This window comes from Daucus carota, chromosome 6 (assembly GCF_001625215.2).
Source record: "Daucus carota subsp. sativus chromosome 6, DH1 v3.0, whole genome shotgun sequence".
Classification (NCBI taxonomy): domain Eukaryota; kingdom Viridiplantae; phylum Streptophyta; class Magnoliopsida; order Apiales; family Apiaceae; genus Daucus; species Daucus carota.
The window spans coordinates 32,060,123-32,082,572 of NC_030386.2; the positions used below are offsets into that span (position 1 = coordinate 32,060,123).

General features: G+C 35.3%; 2 protein-coding genes and 1 long non-coding RNA gene across 3 annotated transcripts; 2 read left to right on the forward strand and 1 right to left on the reverse strand.

Annotated features, from left to right (window-relative positions):
- Positions 1-6,505: 6,505 nt before the first annotated feature.
- Positions 6,506-8,290, forward strand: LOC108224434 (alpha carbonic anhydrase 7-like). Its single transcript, XM_017399063.2, has 7 exons — positions 6,506-6,704; positions 6,789-7,012; positions 7,103-7,209; positions 7,296-7,398; positions 7,568-7,732; positions 7,848-7,901; positions 8,034-8,290. Exons 1-7 carry the CDS (start codon positions 6,617-6,619, stop codon positions 8,109-8,111), a joined length of 819 nt encoding a protein of 272 aa, XP_017254552.1. The 5' UTR covers positions 6,506-6,616; the 3' UTR covers positions 8,112-8,290.
- A 679-nt stretch (positions 8,291-8,969) lies between these two features.
- On the forward strand, positions 8,970-10,999 carry LOC108224433 (alpha carbonic anhydrase 7-like). Its single transcript, XM_017399062.2, has 7 exons — positions 8,970-9,245; positions 9,338-9,561; positions 9,652-9,764; positions 9,840-9,942; positions 10,048-10,212; positions 10,314-10,367; positions 10,633-10,999. The coding sequence occupies exons 1-7, from the start codon at positions 9,158-9,160 to the stop codon at positions 10,723-10,725; spliced, it is 840 nt and encodes a 279-aa protein (XP_017254551.1). The 5' UTR covers positions 8,970-9,157; the 3' UTR covers positions 10,726-10,999.
- A 1,281-nt stretch (positions 11,000-12,280) lies between these two features.
- Positions 12,281-22,425, reverse strand: LOC135147318 (uncharacterized). Its single transcript, XR_010284769.1, has 2 exons — positions 13,514-22,425; positions 12,281-12,620 (listed from the first exon to the last, which is right to left on the reverse strand). It is a non-coding gene; the product is annotated as an uncharacterized LOC135147318 (long non-coding RNA).
- Positions 22,426-22,450: the final 25 nt, after the last annotated feature.

The window sequence follows — 22,450 nt, forward strand, 5'->3', positions numbered from 1 at the left end:
TAACCCCTTAAGGAACCGGTCCGTAAACCTTACCGGATATTAAACGATTGTCAATTTGTCACCACTTCAACCTAGAGTGAACAAAATATCATGTCTGGATTAGGGGTGAGCGTGGTTCGGTTCGGGGCGGTTTTAAGGTAAAACCGGAACCGAAACCGCGAATCTTCGGTTTTTAAAATTAAAAACCGAAACCGCAACCGAACCGTCGGATCGGTTTCGGTTTCAAAAACCTCGGTTCGGTTTTAGTCGGTTCGGTTTCGGTTATAAAACCGCAAGAAATGAGAAAAGGAAAAAAATTACGTATTGAACCTTTAAAAATTATTTTACAACATTAAAAGTTATATCTTTGTATCTTTACGGTATTAGATCGATGAAAGAATCCAAGGCTGCGAGTCTATGATTTTGATAGTATGTTTCGTACTACTCTTTTGGATAAAATCTAAGATATGTAAAAAGAATCGAACCTAATTCAAGTATTCTCCAACCTATACCAAACTATAATCTAAATTCTATATATTACTTAGTTATGGTTCATGATATATTAATATAAATATATGTATATATTATCTTAATACACACGTGTATATATGTACATATATAAATATATTTATATATTTATATTTATATATGTGTTACAATTTAAAAATAATATTTATTTATTTATTTTAAATAATCGGTTCGGTTCGGTTTATTTCGGTTCGGTTTTAATCTAAAACCGGAACCGCAACCATTAGAATCGGTTCGGTTTTTTAATTTGCGGTTCGGTGCGGTTTTATACGGTTCGGTTTTCATCGGTTTTGAACGGTTTCGGTTCGGTTTCGGTTTCAATTCGGTTTTTTGCTCACCCCTAATCTGGATACAGTTTTAAGTTATTTTTGACACACTACTTCAATTGCTCTTACAGGGATTCGTGTCAGAACTGAATCTGGGGGTTTATTTTAGGCCCCGGACAAACAAGAGCGGCCCTTCTCTTGACTTTCATGTCATTTTTTTTGTTTATTTTTTTTTTTTTTTTTTGCTAAATATTTTTTTTGTTTATTTTTCTCAAGAACCGGATAAAGGATGCTTCTTGCTATTCCACTGAGGTTTTTTTTTTTTTTTTTTTAACATGTATTAGATGGCATCATGGCATTAACATTACGCCCTCTTTCTTCTTTTCTGTAATCATTTTTTTACCTTTAATCTATCCGTAATCAGCTCATTTTAAGCTTACAATTAGTCGTCACGACAACCTAAATTAAGAGGTCCCCAGATTGCCTTCATTCGTATGTGTGCAAGCTTCAGACATGGTAACATTTCACTGTGTTTTTTAAGAAAAAAACACCTGCTGAATGAAATGATTTCTACAAATTATAGTACTATAAGGCACGCCTCGTAGGAGCTAATTCCATTCTTGCTCAACACTTGTACAATTCTAATATGCAAAAGCTCATTTTCCTTTCAGGTAATGCGGCAGATTCTATTGTATTATACTCTCTCCGTCCCAATCAATTCTATACAGTTTCCTTTTTGGGATGTCCCATCATTTCTATACATTCCCAAAATAGCAACTCTTTATAATATAAAACACTACTCCACCCACTACATTCTCCCACTATCTCCATTCTATAATAATAAAAACACTATTACACCCACTACTTTCCTCCACTACCTCAAATCTATTAGTATTAAAAAATATGTGGGTCCACCACTTTACCCACTTTCCATCTAACTTTACTCATTTCTTACACTTTTTCTTGGTCTCCGTGTCCAATCCCAATGTATATAATTCATTGGGACGGAGGGAGTACACTTTATGATTTACAATTATCTGGAAAATACCATCCTTGAACTGCAATTTTCTTCCATCCCTTTGTATATTCCAATCATTGTACCGAACATTAAGGCCAACTCCAACGCTACCGCCTATCAGCAACAATTCAAATCCTGTTATCTAAAAATAAATTTAAAGTTAATTATTGTTATTATATTCATATTATTTATATTTTTAAAAAGATTAATTAATTTTCTCAAATTTGGGACACACTTATCTCAAATTCGAATTTTTTTAATTACGGAAGATTTATTTCTAGATAGACGGATTATATTAGTGTATGTAATATTACGGTGAGTTTAACCTCACAGGGTCCAAATTTAGACGTTTTAGCGCAATTGCACAAATGTTTCATATTTTCACAAGCTAAATACTATAAATGAAAAGCAAAATCAAAACTCCAATACAAGGTACGTGACAAGGATATCAATATACATGCGTTTGATCAAATTAGGGTTTTGAGAGTCGACTCCTAAAATTAGCCGTCACTTCTTCATTCTTCACCTCCATCCTCTTCATCCACCAAATTCTTTTCGCTCTCCCATCTTCTCCAATATTTACCAGTTTTTTGTTTTTCAATAAAATCGAGTGTTGCTTAAACCTCGAAGATTCCAATCAAGTTTTATTCTCGGATTTGTTTCGGATTTGAGCTTGGGCTTGATTGTTTCCTGAATAAATCACATCTTTTGAAATCAAAGGTCCGATTGTGTTTTCTCGTCTCGCCTTTTGGCGTGTGTTGATTTTTTTTTTATTTTTTTTTTTGTCATAATCACTTTCACGTGAATGAATTGTACCGAAATACAATCACGTAAAAACGGAGTTCTTTCACTCAAGAAGTTTATCATCTAACCGAAAAACACGCAAAGATGTCCCCGGACACTTAGATAATAAAACATTCAAGTATGAAAATAGAACCAATGGAACTTGAAAAAACAACAAAACTAATGTCAGAACAATAATTATATTAAACTAAGAATAATAATTATAAAAAAAATCAAAGAGCTACTACTATTAAAATCTCTAAGAAAATAAAATAAATAATTTAATACCCAACTTTTGGGTGATTCTGCGTTGTTTTATTTGTGGTTGTTATGTCTTTTTGTGTTATCAATGAGAATGATTGGGATGGAGTTTTGGGAGATGTGGCTTATCGCATCATTAATACTTTCGGCATGTCTATAGCTGGCTCCCTGTGGAACGGTGGCGATCGCATGTGCTCACCTTTCACAAATTATAGTTGTTCATTATTTGAGGACTCTTGTTCCTCATTGCTTAGTTTTTACAACTGAGTCGTCTGAACACCGCAACAGCCATGAAACTATTGTGAAGGTCAATTGTGAAGCTACCATTTTCGGGATTGATGTAGGCTGGATTACTCAAGAACCCTTTGTATTCATTTTTCAGTTTGAAGAAGCAGTCTGGAAACAATGCGGCTATTTATTTAGCTCGTTTTATTGTTTATCAACCTGATTGCATTGTCAATTGGGGATTTGTCCCGACTAGACTTGTTTCAATTTAATGGAATGAATTTGCATTTTGTCAAAAAAAAAATATCAATATACATTTTGGAAAGATGTATGGAACCGAGCTTCCGTGTCTCATTAGCAAATCTACTGTGCCAATCTGTAGTCGAATAGAATCTCGTTTTATAAATAACTAGTTGAGAAGCCGCGCGTTGCGGCGGCCTATAAAAATTAAAATAATAATTTAGTATTATTATTTGTAGAGTACAATAATTTTGTGGCTGTCTATAAAAAATATATTAATGATTAAAAATTAATTTTTGTAAGATAAAATAAATTTTATATTATAAAAATCTTGATGTAATACCATTACTAATATATGAAATTGTAAAATTTGGACTATAATTCATGATGAAAAACTGAAAATAAATTTCTACACGTAATTAACAATTTAAAGCATGACGAATAATATTTATTTTTGAATACTGTATAAACAGCTTTCACTTAAAAGTTGCTTGAACGGAGCAAACAGATAATACATAAATAATATTTTCATGTATACAAAGTAAATCATAAAAAAAATTAACAACAAACATGTCCGATGAACAAAACAAATATTATAAAAGAATAACCAACAAACATACATCACTAATAGTTAATTTATTGATATCATCCATCAATATCATGTCAAAACTATATTCTTCTCCCGTGTTTGGATTTGTCGACTCCCACATAGCGGTCTGTAAATACCTTTGCTTGCAACAACCTTTAATTTTTTTATAATACCGTATAAACAACCTTCACTTATCGTTGTAGAAGAACGGCACCACCGAGTTAGAAATCGAGCAAACTATCACTAGAGAGAGGTAGGGTTGTGGTATTGAGAGAGAGTGAGTTGTGTTTAGAACTTTAGATGATCCAAAACCCTACAACTTATAAGGGTATTTATACACGCCCCTCGCTTCTCCTTTATATAAGTATATTTATTGTAAACTGATCTTGAAAAAATTATAGAAAATCTCTCATAATACTGTAGTAAAGATTCTCCGCGTATGTCCTTCTCGTATTGATATAGAATAAACATTTAAATTAAATTTATTGTCATACTTTTAAATAATCAAGCAGATTATCCCAATAGCTAAGTTGTAAACTTTTGCTTTAGGGTTCCTTAAACAGCGGGACATTGATAGAAAATTATGCATAAAACATGATGCTTTTCGTGCATGCCTGTGTTGGAATCACAATTCACAGTACGCTACAACTTTACTCCTAGTAGTATAAAATACTACCTATACTGTTCTCAACATAACTTGGATTATTAGTAATTTTTTATTGTAGCAAATGTCCAGTGCTAGTGTGGTTCTACTGGAGAACGTACAGCGCCGGAAGTTGGGGCTCGAAACTCAAGCACACTTTTTGACTATTGAGCAGTTAGTGGGACCCTTCGTTTGACCATTCAACTTTATCCACACACTGGGAATATTGGTTATGTTTTCTGTTTTCTCAACCGTTGGGCTAGCTTCTGCTGCTGCTGCAGACACATAAAGCGGATTGCAATCTATGATGCACATGCCTTCTGGACAGAGATTCTGTTCAAGTTCTTGGAGATTTGGTTGGACTGCATATACCATCATTTCTCACAGTGTACCCAAATCAGATTAATGGACTATTGGTCTAATGTTATCTGTGTACAACTACTCCCTGCTGCATATGGGGGCCGTTTGGGTTAACTTAACAGAAGTTACTTCTTGCTTATAGTAAATAAGTGGAGTAGAAGTTAGAAGTAAATAAGTTAATAAAGTGTTTGAAAAAGAAGCAGAAGCTGTGAGAGAGAAGCTAGCATTCTCAGCTTCTTAAAAGTGCTTCTACTTCTTTACACAAACGGGTCAAGAGAAGCAGAAGCCTGAAGCAGCTTCTGCTTCTCTCAACCAAACAGGCCCATTATATGAGCGGTTTGATAAGCACTTCTTTAAGATCATCTCCAATCATAACACCAGTGTAATTTTAACACCATTTTGGTGTGAAAATTACACCATTTCAAAATTTCACTCCAACCCATCAATACCATATCCTACACTAAAAAGAATCTTTTTACACATAAAATGGAATATTCTCCACTTTTAAGTTATTTATATCAATATTTATCGATATTATTGCTTAACATAGAATTTTAACAAGTTAACTAAACAAGAATCTCAAATAATTATAAATTCATCAACTAATTTAAGAGAACAACTTAATTATTTAATTTTTTATACAAGAATATAAATTTATTAAAATTTTGGAATAAATAAAAAATGTGAATTAAATAGTAAAGGAAGAAAATTTATAATGACTATGATTGAAAAATAAAAAGCATAAAATAAAATAAGTGTAATGGGACATAGAAGGAATAAATTTGTTTTGTCTCATAAGTGTGAGGGTATAGTAGGCAATTTCAAAAACTCCAAATTTGGTGTAAAAATTACACCAAATGAACACTTGACACCAAATTTGGTGACCAATTCATTTGGTGTAATTTTAACACCATTTTGATGTTGCATTGGAGTAATTTTTACACCAAAAATGACACCATTTTGGTGTTTTGGTGTTGGGTTGGAGTTGCTCTAACAATTTAAAATTTTGACTTCAATATGGATCATAGAATGGAGACGGTGAATGTTAAAAAAAGTGTATGATAATTTTAAATAAATATTATGAATAAAAGATAATTTTATAAATATTATGTAATATTATGAATAAACCAAACTTTTTATCAACATCCTCATTTTAGCTGAAAGGGGCAAGAGAGAAAATCATTAGAGTCGTAGCCAAAATATAACTTTGATAAGCAAAAAGCTAGAAATTAGGTATGATTTGGCGCCAAAGTTGGGCAGTGAAGCTACTTGTATCAAAAAAAGCAGACAGCTCAGTTCTTTAAGAAAGAACGAATTCAAAAATTTTCTCGAAGGATGAATTGTTTACAAAATCAGATGATGGCATGACCTTCTTAGCTGAATTAGTGTTCAGCGCATCTGTACTAGTGGCGGAACCATGAGTCCAAATGATTTCAAACTAAAACTATTTAACCAGAGCTTATAATCTCTTCCGCGCCAAGCTGTTAATGCCAAACTGGTTCTGATCTACTAACGTTATTTTACCATGTGAATTTCAGTTAGAACTCTAACACATTGTACTTTTGTGCATGGAGCTTTTCCATTATGGGAACCATCTCGAAAGAACGAGTACGAAACTGTGTCGTTTATGTTAGGCTTAAACCCGATCGCAAGTACTTGTATGCATATATTAATCACGCTATTTATTGCTCTGGAGTCTGGTCTCATTTACTAGCTAACTAAAGATGAAGATTAAATGTTGCATCGCCCTGTTTTCAACTTTTTTGCTCATTTTCTTGTATGCAGTATCATTTATTCTAGCTCAAGAAGTTGGTAAGTACTGAAATATCGTACTTATATTTGTAATCGGTTAACTACTGCATGTAATTAGACTTGGGGCCGTTGATGTCGATGCAGAGAATGAGGCAGAGTTTGAATACAAGGAGCCAAGCAAGAAGGCACCGCAATTCTGGGGAGAGTTGAAGAAAGAATGGGGAGCATGCAAAGCTGCAGGAGATCACAATCAGTCTCCAGTTGATATTTCTAATGAAAATGTTGAGGTTATTGCAAAGGCAGGAGATTTGATCAGAAATTACAAGCCTGCTGATGCCGAGCTTAAGAATAGAGGCCATGATATAGCTGTACGTTTATGCATGTATACTTGTCAATTGTCATTGTATGACTTTGCTATAATGCTGTATAACTGGCAACTCCTGGTGAAAAAAATGCAGATATATTGGACAGGAGATCCTGGATCAATTAAGATAGATGGAAGTGATTATCTTTTACAACAATGTCATTGGCATTCACCTTCTGAGCACTCCATCAACGGCCAGAGGTGATATTCGTTGATTTTATTTTGTTTTAGCAGCACCTCATTAAGTTCATGATCTATCACAAATGAAAGGATTAAATGTAATTTAGATATGATATGGAGCTGCATATGGTACACAAGGACAAGCAGGACAAGGTAGCTGTTGTTGGACAGCTGTACAAGATCGGCAAACCAGATGCCTTTCTGTCTAAGGTTACTCTTTATATTCTCCGCGTCATTTTAATATTTCAGTCTCTTACTGGTGATTTCCTTTCGCAATCTTTTTAAGCGTGCTAAGATTAGAAATAATAAAAACATAATACCAACAAAAACTAGCTACTTACTGTTAATTTTTTATCTTTACCCTTCTAAAATGATTCAGCTGAGCGAAGAAATAGCGTTGCTGACAGACAAACGTGTGAACAAGGGACTGGGGAAGCTGGATGCGAGGGAGATAGAGATGGCGGGGAGAAATTACTACAGATACATGGGCTCACTGACTGTTCCTCCCTGCTCTGAAGGTGTAACTTGGAGACTAAATCAAGAGGTACTGAATTACTAACCTGACTAATGTATTAAAATTGCCTCTAGTTGAAAATAAATGAAAGTGAATTCTTTTCATTTTTACTTCTTGAACTACTGTCACAAGTAACTCCCTGCAGGTCGGAACAGTTTCACAAGATCAAGTGAAGCTACTACGCGATGCAGTTCACGATGTAAGACATTTATTGATTGATTGTACTGATCACCTTACTTGCATTCTGTTATTAATAAGCAGATAAGTGTTTATGTAATACTCAGTGAACTAGAGTTTGGTGTTCATATATTAAAATTCAGTGTACCAACAGTATGCAGATGAAAACGCAAGGCCAGTGCAACCACTTAACCGTCGGAAGATACAGCTCTACCGCCAGGATGCCAATTAAGTGAGACGCATGCATGCCAGCTCTACTTAAATAAATTATTCTTACCGTAAGATGTAACTGTACTTGTTATAGCTGCTGCTAATAAAACGCAATGAGATGACCTTGTAATTCTACATATTTATCCTGTAAAACTTGGGATTCCTGTCCTCTGAGAACAAGCAATAAAACATCTTTATAAACAACAAAATTTGGGAGACCGTACAATAAGCATTTCCTGAACCCGAAATACAGAACTTCAGAGAATCAGTGAGATGCTGATCAGTGAATCTATATTTCAACAATTGCTTGCGTGTTTGCCTAATGTCAGATGGGTTCGCTGGCAAAAAAAAATGTCAGATGGGTTCTGATTTGAATCTGAGCGAAAGCTCTAGCACATAAATAGAATAAAAAGGCTATTTAAATTTGAGTCATATTTATTTAACAAGTAATGAATCTCAATTAAAACAGTGAATCTTAACTTGATAAAAGAAGAATGTTATATGTAAGAGTTGTTTTGAAATATACATATTTATTTACATAAAGATATTAGTAAGGGAGAATGTGAGATTGTGTGCGCGTGTAAGTATGCGTACCGTTTTAAGTTCGACTTCCATAAAAGTGATACGGAGTTAAGTGGGTGGTTATGACGGTGAGACGGAATATTAATTATGTCCGAATTAGTTAAGATGAGCGAAAGATGACCCACCAAAATAGAGACTACAATGTTATTATTATATAAAATTATAGTTGGCTCCCCAACAATTTTGGTGCATTTACGGTCGACCATCTTGCACTCCCTGGATAGGGGTATGTGATTACCAGATGTTAAAATCTTGTCCTTTAATGTGATTAGCAACAAATAAACAAGAGTCCGGTTGTGCCGATTATCTGCAGCATCATGAATCGAAACTTGAATCACTCGCATGCTTATGAATTAATGGGAACCCTCCAAATACTAAGAACCACTTCCTAAGTCATGAGTCGTTTGTGTTAGGCTTAAACTCAATCATAACTACATCAGTGCATATACATTTGCAGCTCTGATCTCATCTATTAGCTACCGATAAATGAAGATTAAGTGTAGCATCACCCTGTTTCCGAGTCTTCTGCTCCTTTTCTTTTATGTAACATCATTAGTCATAGCCCAAGAATTAGGTAAGTACCGGAATGCTTGATCTCTGCCTGTTCTCCCCTCTTCCGTTCCCTAATTGTATGTAAACAGGCTTTGGTTGTTCGTTTGGATGCAGAACACGAGGAAGAGTTTGAATACAAAGATCACAGCCCCAAAGCACCGAAATTATGGGGAGAGTTGAAGAAGGAATGGGAGGCGTGCAAAGCTTTAGGAAATCACACGCAGTCTCCAATTGATATTTCTTATGAATATGTTGAGGTTATTCCAAAGTCTGAGGACGTGATTACAGAATACAAGTCTGCTGAGGCCGAGATTAGGAATAGAGGCCATGATATCGCTGTACGTTTTATGCATGAACACTCGTCCTAGTTTGTCCTGCTATAGAGCTGTATAACTAACTGCTAACTTGTGAGGAAAAATGAAATGCAGGTATATTGGACAGTAGATCCTGGACCGGGATTCATAAAGATAGATGGGATCGATTATGGTCTAAAGCTATGTCATTGGCACTCACCTTCTGAGCACGCCATCAACGGCCAGAGGTATTGTTAGTTCTTCTATTTTATTTCCAATAAGTTTATGATTTATCAAAATTAAAAGGATCCGATTTAAATCAGGTATGATATGGAGCTGCATATGGTTCACATGACCAAGGATCACAAAATTGCTGTTGTTGCGCAGTTGTACAAGATCGGCAAACCAGATTCCTTTCTGTCTAAGGTTCATTTCTCTTCACTTTGCTTAAGCTCTTTTAATTGTGATATTCTTTCTAAATCTTTTAAAGCAAAATACTAACGAAACCGGCTACTTGTTGTTATGAGTCAGTTGAGCAAAGAAATGCAGGTCCTGCAAGACAAGCACGGTAACACGACTGTGGGGAAACTGGATCCGAAGGAGATAGACCTGGCGGGGAAAAATTACTACAGATATATGGGCTCACTAACCACTCCTCCCTGCACTGAAGGTGTTACTTGGATAGTCAATCGAGGGGTATTCAACTACTAATCTACTCATTTGGCCTCAAACTACACTAGATACAAGTGAATTTCTTTTCATTTTGATTAAATTACTGCAACAATCTATCCCTGCAGTACTGTACAGTTTCACAAGATCAAGTGAAGCTATTGCGACATGCAGTTCATGATGTAAGTCCGATTGATTCATTAAACTCACTGTCCTAATAAACGACATCGGTTATTTTCTCAACCGATGTCTAAATTTCACGATAATATCGATTAAACAAAACACGATGTCTGAAATGACATTAACATCGGTCGACTGAGCAACCGATGTCCAAGCACCGATGTCGTAGGCAGTAATTCTAGTGGTGTAATGCTATTCTAAGTTCTAACATTGCACAAATAGAAATAGTCTTTGGTTCTAATGCATGAAAATTGGATGTACCTACAGTTTGCAGATGAGAACGCAAGGCCACTGCAAGCACTTAATGGTCGCAAGATACAGCTCTACCATCAGGAGGCCAAAGGCAGGAATATAAGCTAGGCTGCTGCAACTGGCGACTTGAGGATCTCCATGCATAACTTCTAAACATAACTACAGAGAGATGCTGCAATAAATCTACGCAATGACGTGGCGTGTTTAAGTGGACGTTGCGTTAAAAACATGTCGCTACTGTCACTCATTCGACTGCCTTCTTTGTTTAAAGTTACTTTCCTCACGTATCTCCAGTCCTATACATTTTTTTTAGTCATTCTTAATACTTTTGGAATAAATGAATATTTTACTTTGAAAATATTAATATATGTAAGTTTCACATAGGAGCAGCGCATGATAAAATAAATAAAATATATATATTTCTAAATTTTAGACTAATAAAAAGGAATTTTCGGCAAAAAAAAAAGAATTTAATTATCTAGCTAAAATTAAACTCAACCATTGTTTAACTATTACATGTTTCTTTGACATGTCATTCAGAATGCATAAAAGATATACTTTGATTATTATATTTTGAATTGTTTATGCATAAAATATAAATAAAAACTTTTTATTCACAAAAATAAATTCATAAACTATTAAGCAAAAGTGTTCTTTTTATGCATTTTAAATTATTGTAAAAAGTAAAAGTGACATGTATAATCGGAGGGAGTATTAGCTTATACATCTCTGAGGGATGCATATATTATATTTAATATTTTATAATTTATATTATAATTTAAAGTGTTTAGTTTAAATATATATAGAATTTAAATATTTGTTTAAGATGAATAGATTTATTAGAAAAATCTTAGATATATGTTGAGGTTGAAATACTTTATGTCAATAAGTTAGTAAAATATTAATCTCATAAACTATAAAGTTTTAGTATAAATGATATACAAGACCCATAACGTCGATCAAATATCAGTTTATTATCAAATTTTAACATTTAAATTTCATTAATATATTATGCATATGATGAAAACCGTCCCTTTTTATATGTCAATTTTCATTGGCCATTTTTACTAAACATTACTACAAATTAGTTATTCGTTATTTTTAAAATATGAAAGTTGTATATTAAAATAGTCTATTATATAATTTTAATTATTTTTCTAGTTATATTGTACATGTAAATTTAAGTCAAAGGTATCTCAAAATTCAAAATGAATATGTAAAGAGGGAAGGACTCCTTATGCTGCCTCTTAAGTTATATTGGTTATATTGTAGTGAATTTGATGAAAAACTTGACTCCAACAGGCTCTTCATTCGCTCCTAAAAAATTAGAAGCTGCAAGTGCCTCTTCAATACAGAGATATTGACTCCTAGACCAATTTTATATTAATATTTGTCAATTTCCCTCCAAAATTTACCCATTATTTCCCTCCCCTCTATATTTCCCTCTCTTTTGTTATTATTTCACCATCAATCATAATGGATAAAGAAGATGTTAAGGAGAGCTGTTGGAACCATTATGTTCATTCTATGCTAAATGAGTTGAGAGGTATATTTGTGACAGCCCTCAAATCCGGGGGTCTGGATTTGGTGCCACTAAAAAAAACAACAATTTAAAACCTGTATTTTCGAAAGAAATTAAAACAAGTATTTCAAAACCTGAATATATAAAAAAAAATGATTTAAATTAAAACTCAATTTCACCCCCTTTAAAATAGGATCGCAAACAGGTTATAGTATTGAAATCAGAAAACAAAACTACAGATCTGATTACAGCTTGAACTAGACTATCAACTAAACCTCGATATGAAGGATAACCAATATCCAAATTAACAAATATATTTTTACAACTAAACCAAATTTAGACAACTCCAATTACCACTAGTCCCAAAGACTCGATCTTGGTTACTCTTCCTGACCATCAGGTTGAAACTTAATCACTTGCAATCCTCGCCTAGCCTTACTCTTATTCTTAGCCTAAATAGGCGAACCATCTTTAACATTATCTGAAAGGGGTTAGAAGAAATAGCAAGAATGAGCAAAAGAATGCTCAGCAAGTATAATAGTTAAAAAGAAACAGGAGTTAATGCAGAGAAGGTAATTGAACTGGAAGTATACAAAACAACATGCTTTTAACTTGAAGCCAAAACAATTCAAAAGTATATATAAATTTCCAAAGCATTCAGATATATTGGACGTTAATAGTCACGTAGATGATCAGTCTACAGTAACTTGGACAATGGTTACGCATTGCCCTGAAATAACATGTTCCGGAACTGAAGACTAGCTAGGTCTCCATATAACGCTGGGCCAAGGGCCTCTTACGCAAACAAAACAATAGGCTGGGCATAGACCTCTTACGCAAAGCTGGGTATCGGCCTCTTACGCAAACAAAACAATAGTCCAATGATTATATCTGAATTTTTCTTTTACTTCCCAGTTCTAAAGAATTTGCATTTTAGGAAAAGGTTTATTCCATTGGAAGTATACTTACAACGGATAAGCCTTACAACCATAGGAACTAAACCGGGACATGAAAATCATTTGTAGAGATTTTGAAACCATGTGTATCAATTTGAAAGTCACTCTTTCCAACTCAAAATCGTATATAAGTCATGAATTTGCAATAAGTATAAGTTTTAAGGAAAGAGTGACTTGCTTCTAAATACAGAGTTTGAATAAGAAGACTTGCAGTAATTACAAGTTGAGAATAGAAATACTTGCATAAGGGTTTAAAGAAAATATCACTTGAACAATAAGTGAAGATAGGGATACTTGCAGTAATTTCAAGTTGAGAATAGAATTACTCGCAAGAAAGCTTGAGAGAAATTAATCTATCAATATCATGATTGAACAAAATATCTCACTTGAACAATAAGTGAAGAGTTATAGTACTTGCCTTTGGTCCTTAGCTTATACACTCTTAGCTAACATCCTTATCTTATTCTGCTTTCCCAAGACATCACCCTCAACTATTCCTGATTCTCTGCTATGGTGCTCATGCGATTGCTGCAGCCTGATACGGAATCTTATCTAACTTCAGTCTTGATCCCCAACGTCTGGTTCGATTCGTCTCGAACAATCCGTAACTACTGAACCGCTATACAACTCTCCCCTTTTCTTGCCTTTGCTTGGTATCACGCCCTCAATGCTCTGATACTCTCTAGGTTTTGATGATGACACTAACAGCAAGCTAATAACATGGAACTGATATGTGAAAGCATGCTATCAAAGGTTGTTTATGCGGACTAACAGTATTTCAGGATGTTAGCATGATTATAGCTGTCAGCAAGCTTACAGGAATATTTACAAGCTATCAGCAGGCTTACAGCGTGAACAGAGAAACAATCGGATAAAGATCAAAGTCTATTTTCAAGGAGATTTAATAGGAAACGACTTTGTAAGGATTCTAATATTTATATATATCTGATATAAATATTAGAGCTCAGTTTTATAAAGAGTTTTGTTCAAAAACGTTTTCCTAACAAATAGGAGATTTTATCTCAAAGAATCTTATCTTTAACAAACTCCTATTTAGTTTCAAACGGATTTTATTTAAATTCTTTACTGAGATGTTTTCAAACGATTTTATCTTTTACTCAGTAATCTTACTTCATTCAAACGTTCATCATTCAATTCAAATTTAAACGTGAGGTTGTTACCAAGATCGTTGGGAAATTTGTTGGATTATGACCGTTGGTATGATGTATATAAACTTGAGTGTGGTTTCGGTTTTAGAGAACAAGGAGAACACACCAAGCTTTCTGAAATACAACTCTTTACATTGCTAAATCTTTTGTTGAGCTCTAGTACTTATATTCGTGTATATATCTATATTGAGAGTTCATAGTTTCGGTTGTATTACACTTATTCATTGTATTGTTCAAGGTGTAATGTGTTGTTGCTGTGTATCCAGCTTGTGAAACAAGGGAACAAGGGAACTAGTTAGCTAGGAGAATATACTTGGGAAGTATAGGTCTTGGTAGGCTTTTGGTTCGTGGTTCAGGGGTTTCAGCAGGCTGATAACAGGAACAAGGGAAAAAGGGAGTTATATTATTGAATCTTGTAATCGTTGATATTATTGATTAATAATATAATCTCTTACCAGTTGGTAGGGGACCAGGACGTAGACCATTAGGGTTAGGGGTCGAACCTGGCTAAAATTCTTGGTGTTGCTAGCATACTGCTTTACATTATCTGCATTGCATTTATCTTATTAGCAGGCTAACAGTTTACTCTGAAAATTAACAGCAGGCTGTCTTTGACAGATTAATTATTCGGTAACTTATAAAAATCGGGTATATTAGCCATAACACCTATTCACCCCCCCTCTAGGTGTGTAATTTCAATTGGTATCAGAGCTGTGTTTGTACTAATACTTCTGTAACAGGAATAGTATCGATCGATATGGCTGATAACTTTCAGGGAAAGTCCGATTTTAGAGCTCCCCTCCTCACGGGTTCTGACAACTACAATTGGTGGAAAGGCCAAATGGAGGCTCATCTATCCAGAGATCCCCTAATGCAAAGAGTTGTGCAAAGAGGTCCTTATGAATATCGTGATAGCGATGGCAAAGTCAAGGACGTTGATGTTCTCACATCGGACGAGCTTTCAAAGGTTGCTGCCAATGGAAAAGCAAGGAGTACATTAATCAATGGGCTGAATCAAGCTGAATATGACAAGGTCTCTTCTCTCAAATCCGCAAAAGAAATTTGGGATGCATTGGAGACATATCACGAAGGCTCAAAGGCATTAAAGAAAGTCAAGCTCGGAAAGCTTATGAAAGAATTTGGAAGCTTTGCTATCAAGAAGGGAGAATCCATTCGAGAAAGCCAAGCTAGATTCCAAGTCACTCTCAACAGTCTTGAAAGACTTGGCAAAAAGATTCCACAATCGGAAATCAACATGAATATTCTAAATGCAGTTCCGTTCGAATATGGTGCCAAGGTCACAGCATTGGAGTCAGCTCTCAACATTGATACTATGGATCACCTGGCTATATTTGCTGAGTTGGAACAATTTGAAGCTAAGATTGAAGCTAACAGCTCAGAAAGCAGCAAGCTGCCAACAGAGAAAATGAAGAATCTTGCACTGCACTCCTCTGTCAGCAAGCTGGAATCAGATGAGGAAACAGAATCAGATGAGGATCTAGCTCTTATGTCCAGAAAAATCAAGAGAATGATCGAAAAGAAGAATAAAAGTTGGTATCAGAGCAGGTCACGGGTTCGATTCCCCGGGAAGGCATGCTGTGCAGCCGTGTTAGTGCTGGCAGATGCTGGGGGGGGGATTGTTGGGGTGCCCAGCATCTCCTCAGCTCGGTTGAGCTCGAACCGTGGTGCTGGCTGCTACAATTAAAAGACTTAGTTGCGCCAAGCGTCACTATAGCCTACTTTATTCCATTCCCCCTTCTTGCCTCTCTATGATTGAGCAGCTTTGCAAGCTCCCTCTCGATTGCAAACTCATGATTCCAAGAAAGAAAGCAGATGTTCTCTCGCTAAGTGAGTTTTGTGTTATAGTCTATGTTCTCGTTAATGTTTTAGCTGAGTTCTGCGCTCTTTTGATGGTAGCCTATCTCAGAGAGCCCTATCTCGACCTGTGGAAGGAGGTGACTATTGTTACAAGTACTTACATTCCGATCCCTGATCTATAGCTACGGCTTTGTTCGATTTATTATGGCATTTGAACAAAAGTCTCCCCGAAGCAGAACTTGAAGGTAGAGGTGATCCGGTGCGTGCAATCAATCCCGTTCTTATTACAATCTACTCCTGTTTTTATTCATTACTTGCTTTCAGTAAAGGGAGAGCGCCTCACGTCGAAGAAAGAAAGCGTCGAGAAGTTGAGGTGATCATAATTTAAGTTGCAATGAAAGCAATGAAAACGAATTTACTTCAAATATCGTATACAGGATGTTCTATAAGAAATTATTCGTCTTTCATAGTGAAGTCGGATTGTGAATTGAGGAAGCAGCGCCCAGTAGTGCCCAGCTGTAATGAACCTAAATGGTTCAGCTCGGGGCGGTAACCGTATGCCTAAGATTCTATCTGACTCCACTTTGAATTCTTGACGATATCGAACTGGAACAACCTGTTCTTCCTGAAGACCCTGATTCAAAGCCAAAGGATTTCCCGCCGCTACCATATAGTATTCATCTTTACCTGGTGATAAATAAAGCATCCGTGCCCCTTTTGATCTCTCAGAAATCTCATAAAACGGGCTTTCTAGAGATCCCCAACGACCAATCTTCGCATGAATTGCTAAGGATTATTCCTAAAAATCCTCCCCTGATAATTGTTAAAAGAGTGTTAAAAACTCTACTCACTCCACGCCTCTTCAACTACTTATTCAACCCTCCCCGAGAAGCTAGGGTTTTCTCACACTATCTCCGAAAAGGTTTTGTCATCACCATAGCAACAATCGGCTTACGGCTCGCGATGAGGAAGAAAACTAGAGCAAATGTGAAGGCACATACTCCTCAGCCATCCTCTGTTTCTCAAAAGCGCAAGCTGATTGATGAGGAAGATGAAGAGTTCGTGACTGTTGAGAGCGGTGATGAGATTTCTGGGGTAAATCGAGATGAGGTTGGAATCGAGTCTACTCAGAAGAAACCCAAGTCCGAGATGTTAGCTGTTCGCGGTCTCGCCGGCCGAAAGGTTATCTTGGGTAAGCCCCTTTCTGGAAAAGCCTTTTATAATTGTGGGATTGTCAAGTTGTTTGAGGATCTAGGGTTTCAATCTTTTCTGGTTGATTTGCCTAAGTTGTGTTACCCTGCTTTAGTGCGAGAATTTTATGCAAATCTTCAATCTACTGGGTCTGATCAATATGTGTCATATGTGTCTGATGTCAAGATATGTTTATCTTCCATGTTTTTGGGTGCTATTTTGCGAGTTCCACCATCTACTGTGTCTATTCACACCAAACGCGGCCCGAAAAATATTGAGGGTTTTTCTCATCAGGATCAGTTGAAGATGATCACTGGTCTTGAAAGTGTTTCTGAGGGTGTTTTTCCATCTACTACACAGTTAGTACCACTAGCACAAGCTCTGTTCAAGATGTCAATTGAGAATGTGAGTCCTAGGTTAGGTACTAGGTCCAATTTGTCATCGCAGGATATTGTTGTTGTTTCCATGATTCTGGCTGGGAGAAAGTTTGATTTGCCAGACTTGATTCTGAAAAATATGATTGATTCTGTGGAAGGGAAGTCTTCTGGTGGTTTGCCTTATGGGTTATTGTTGACGAGAGTGTTTGAATGGTTTGGGGTTTCGTTTGCTGATGAGGAGAGTGTGACGGCCAAAGAATTTCTTGATGCCAAATTCTTGGCTCAGTCAAATCTCAAGTTGGATAAAGATGGTTTGTTGGTTGTTGAAGTACCTTCACCCCCATCCCCTGCTCAATCTGTGAATGTTGTGGATTTGGGAATCTCTGCACAGGAGATTCATGATTACATGAATGAACTTCGATCAAATCACAAGGAAGTGGTGGATGGGCAGAAACAGCTGTCTGAGCAGATGGCTGAGTTGGTTTCTCAGGTTGGTTTTTGGAAGGATATGATGTTTGGTGCTCGCACGTCTACTGCGTCTGAAAAGTGCAGTTCTGGGAGCTTCGCTTACGAGCTCTGCAAAAGGATGTATGGCTCTGGAGGTTCATCAGATGTGAAGGCTACTTTCACTTCAGAGGATGATGCTACTGATAGTCCACGGCAGAGAACATGTATGGATGTGCTCAAGGAAGCTGCTGGCACAGACTCCAAGTATGCTGCTGCAGGAAAAGAGATGTTGGCTAGGAACGCGATTGCGGCAGAACTTGCAAAGAAGTATGGTCTGGAGAAGGACGCGCAGGACAAGGCTGGAACCTGATTTTCTAACCTTTTTAATGATTAAGGGGGAGGAAATTAGGAAATTAATAATACTTTTACTTAAGTTTGTTTAATCTGCTTAAGTACATTATTGGCCCTAAGTTTTTATTTGCTTTAAGACTAAGTTGTTCTGTGCTGGTTGGATTTGAATTTGGTGATCTCAGGTGGTTTATCCTGAGTTAATTTGTTTAAGTTGTTTGGATAATATTTTGGATACCAGGTGGTTTATCCTGGTTAGGATTATTTGAAATATCTATGCAATTTGCTTAGATTAATTGTTTCTGTGTTAAATTTTGCATATCTGTGAATTAGATATATCTGCTAGATTTTATTCTCTGTGATAATTGTGAAAGTTTAGTGATATTAGATTGCTATATTTAGGGGGAGTTTATTACTTTTCCTAATATAGTGTAATCATCAAAAAGGGGGAGATTGATACTCTCTAGGTTTTCATGATGACACTAACAGCAAGCTAATAACATGGAACTGATATGTGAAAGCATGCTATCAAAGGTTGTTTATGCGGACTAACAGTATTTCAGGATGTTAGCATGATTATAGCTGTCAGCAAGCTTACAGGAATATTTACAAGCTATCAGCAGGCTTACAGCGTGAACAGAGAAACAATCGGATAAAGATCAAAGTCTATTTTCAAGGAGATTTAATAGGAAACGACTTTGTAAGGATTCTAATATTTATATATATCTGATATAAATATTAGAGCTCAGTTTTATAAAGAGTTTTGTTCAAAAACGTTTTCCTAACAAATAGGAGATTTTATCTCAAAGAATCTTATCTTTAACAAACTCCTATTTAGTTTCAAACGGATTTTATTTAAATTCTTTACTGAGATGTTTTCAAACGATTTTATCTTTTACTCAGTAATCTTACTTCATTCAAACGTTCATCATTCAATTCAAATTTAAACGTGAGGTTGTTACCAAGATCGTTGGGAAATTTGTTGGATTATGACCGTTGGTATGATGTATATAAACTTGAGTGTGGTTTCGGTTTTAGAGAACAAGGAGAACACACCAAGCTTTCTGAAATACAACTCTTTACATTGCTAAATCTTTTGTTGAGCTCTAGTACTTATATTCGTGTATATATCTATATTGAGAGTTCATAGTTTCGGTTGTATTACACTTATTCATTGTATTGTTCAAGGTGTAATGTGTTGTTGCTGTGTATCCAGCTTGTGAAACAAGGGAACAAGGGAACTAGTTAGCTAGGAGAATATACTTGGGAAGTATAGGTCTTGGTAGGCTTTTGGTTCGTGGTTCAGGGGTTTCAGCAGGCTGATAACAGGAACAAGGGAAAAAGGGAGTTATATTATTGAATCTTGTAATCGTTGATATTATTGATTAATAATATAATCTCTTACCAGTTGGTAGGGGACCAGGACGTAGACCATTAGGGTTAGGGGTCGAACCTGGCTAAAATTCTTGGTGTTGCTAGCATACTGCTTTACATTATCTGCATTGCATTTATCTTATTAGCAGGCTAACAGTTTACTCTGAAAATTAACAGCAGGCTGTCTTTGACAGATTAATTATTCGGTAACTTATAAAAATCGGGTATATTAGCCATAACACCTATTCACCCCCCCTCTAGGTGTGTAATTTCATGCTCGATCCTATTATAAGCAAAAAGATACTACTTTAGTATCCTCCCGAAACAACTATCCTATTTCTACCCTTTCGCGATATATATATACACGGCACATTATATAGCACATAACAAGTAGCACACATTATAGTTTTATAACTTACAACCAACTCAGAATATTATTTAACACGAGAACGCGTCTTAAGTTAATATTTCTACGGAAAATTCGGCATGACCTATTCGTAAATAGGACTATCCCCCTGTTTTCAAATCAATCAAATCAAGCTCTTTAAACTATATAAAATACTAATATAAAGAAAATCTGCCTCGACATGTAGTAAATCACATAAGAAAAGTACCCACCCCGACATGCGGCACCTAACACATAATGATAAATAATCCGCCCAGACATGCGGCACCTAAACACATAATGATTGAAAGAAACTAACAGCTTATCTTTAAAATTGAAAGTAATTCAATATTAATACATTATACTATCAAGAATAACACTCTAACATTTAACACGTAGCACTTAGCAGGTATCACATATTTCCATACATTTACTTACCACTTACCATAATACTCAATTTAGATACTATTCAATTCAAATATATACAAGTTGAATTAAATAAGCATAGCGCTATAACTATTTAAGATATCGCATATTTATATTATTAATATTATTATTTACTATTATTATTACTAGTGAAAGTAATAATAATACTAAAGAATAATACTAATATTTATTAATATTCGACATCTTAAAATTACCAAGTAAACACAGTTTCACACATTAACATCAATAATAATGCTATGTAGTACTGCTATTACTACCAAATCACATAAATATTATTTATAGATTTTATAGAAATATTACTAATCAGTAACTATATAAATTCGATTAATAGCCCGATAATTATAAGATATGCTCCCGTATAATTTTAAAAATCTAAATTTTATTTGAAAATTGGGCAGCACCTCCTCTATTTATCGAACTACCAGTCGATATCATATCGACACAACAAATCCCAAAATAACCTGTAATCAATCTCCAAATAATCCCAATTACAAATACCAACCAATCCAACAAATACTCCAAACAAACTTGTAATTAACTACGAACCACTTAAATACAGTTACCAACTAAATTAGGCAGATTACTCGACTAAATATCAAACACAAAGGATAAAGAAAAGAATTTGGAAATCAGAAAGCCACGGGAATCAACATCAATACTAAACCATTACTCACGAAAACACCCACCTGCACACACGCACGCGTACTGAGCACACACGCTGATTCTACTCACAGACACCAGAATACACACACACACACTCGAATTATATACACACACTATACTGATATATACACACACATCAGATTATACACACACCAATCGCACGCATATACATACGATACCCAGCAGCCCCAAAACAGTAGAAAACGAGCAGGAAACAGGGAGAGACAGAGACTGGCGGTGCCGGAATCGGCGCAATGACGGCGACGAAAACGGAGGTGGAGAGATCGGGGCGGAGTGGCGGCGACTGGAACGGTGGCTGGAGAGAGGGAGATGCGCGAGGGAGAGAAAACCGACAGAGAGACCGAGGTTGAGTGGGAGAGATGAAGGAGAGCGAGGGAGACCGGGAGAGATTGATATTTTGAATTAAAAATATAATTATAAACTGAAAATGTAGCAATTGGACACGTATTAGGAATTTTGACGCGTGTCCTCACAGATCTGGATGGCTCCAGACTGAATTTGACAAATTAACGAACAAACTCACAGATAAAATAATCCCGATAAATACCAAAATAACTTTAGAAATCTTAAAATAATTAAAAACTAATAAAATACGATTTTCACGATTTTTGGATCATTTTTGAAATAGATAGAAAGACCCCACTTTAATCTATACGGAAAATCATTTAGAGCTGAAGAATGATCAAAATATCGTTTTATGAATTTTATAAATCTCTAAAAATATTTAATGGAATTATAAAGCGATAAAAAAGATTTTATATGCAATACACTATTTTATATAATTAAATCAATATAAAATCCGTAACAAATGCAAATCGATAACACAGCTCAACAATCCAATAGAAATAAAATACACCGACTCTCGAGAATATAATCACATAATAATCATTTAGAATTTTTTTTTTTTTTTTTAAAAATAATATATGAAACTCAATTTTAAAGGAACAATTATATACCAATAACACAATAACCCGGAATTTAAATATAACACTTGGATTTAATTAAACTGGAATAAAATATTACATCTTATTCTTTTCCTTGAGGAAAATCACTTATATAATAATAAATAGATTTTAAAAATCTGGGTCATTACAATATTAGAGTATAATCATTTT

Coding starts and splice junctions, on each gene's coding strand:
- LOC108224433 (XM_017399062.2), top strand. CDS start 9,158: ATGAAGATTAAGTGTAGCATCACCCTGTTTCCGAGTCTTCTGCTCCTT. Junction 9,562..9,651: donor ATAGAGGCCATGATATCGCT/GTACGTTTTATG, acceptor AATGAAATGCAG/GTATATTGGACAGTAGATCC. Junction 10,213..10,313: donor CTTGGATAGTCAATCGAGGG/GTATTCAACTAC, acceptor CTATCCCTGCAG/TACTGTACAGTTTCACAAGA.
- LOC108224434 (XM_017399063.2), top strand. CDS start 6,617: ATGAAGATTAAATGTTGCATCGCCCTGTTTTCAACTTTTTTGCTCATT. Junction 7,210..7,295: donor CACTCCATCAACGGCCAGAG/GTGATATTCGTT, acceptor AATGTAATTTAG/ATATGATATGGAGCTGCATA. Junction 7,399..7,567: donor CAGATGCCTTTCTGTCTAAG/GTTACTCTTTAT, acceptor AAAATGATTCAG/CTGAGCGAAGAAATAGCGTT.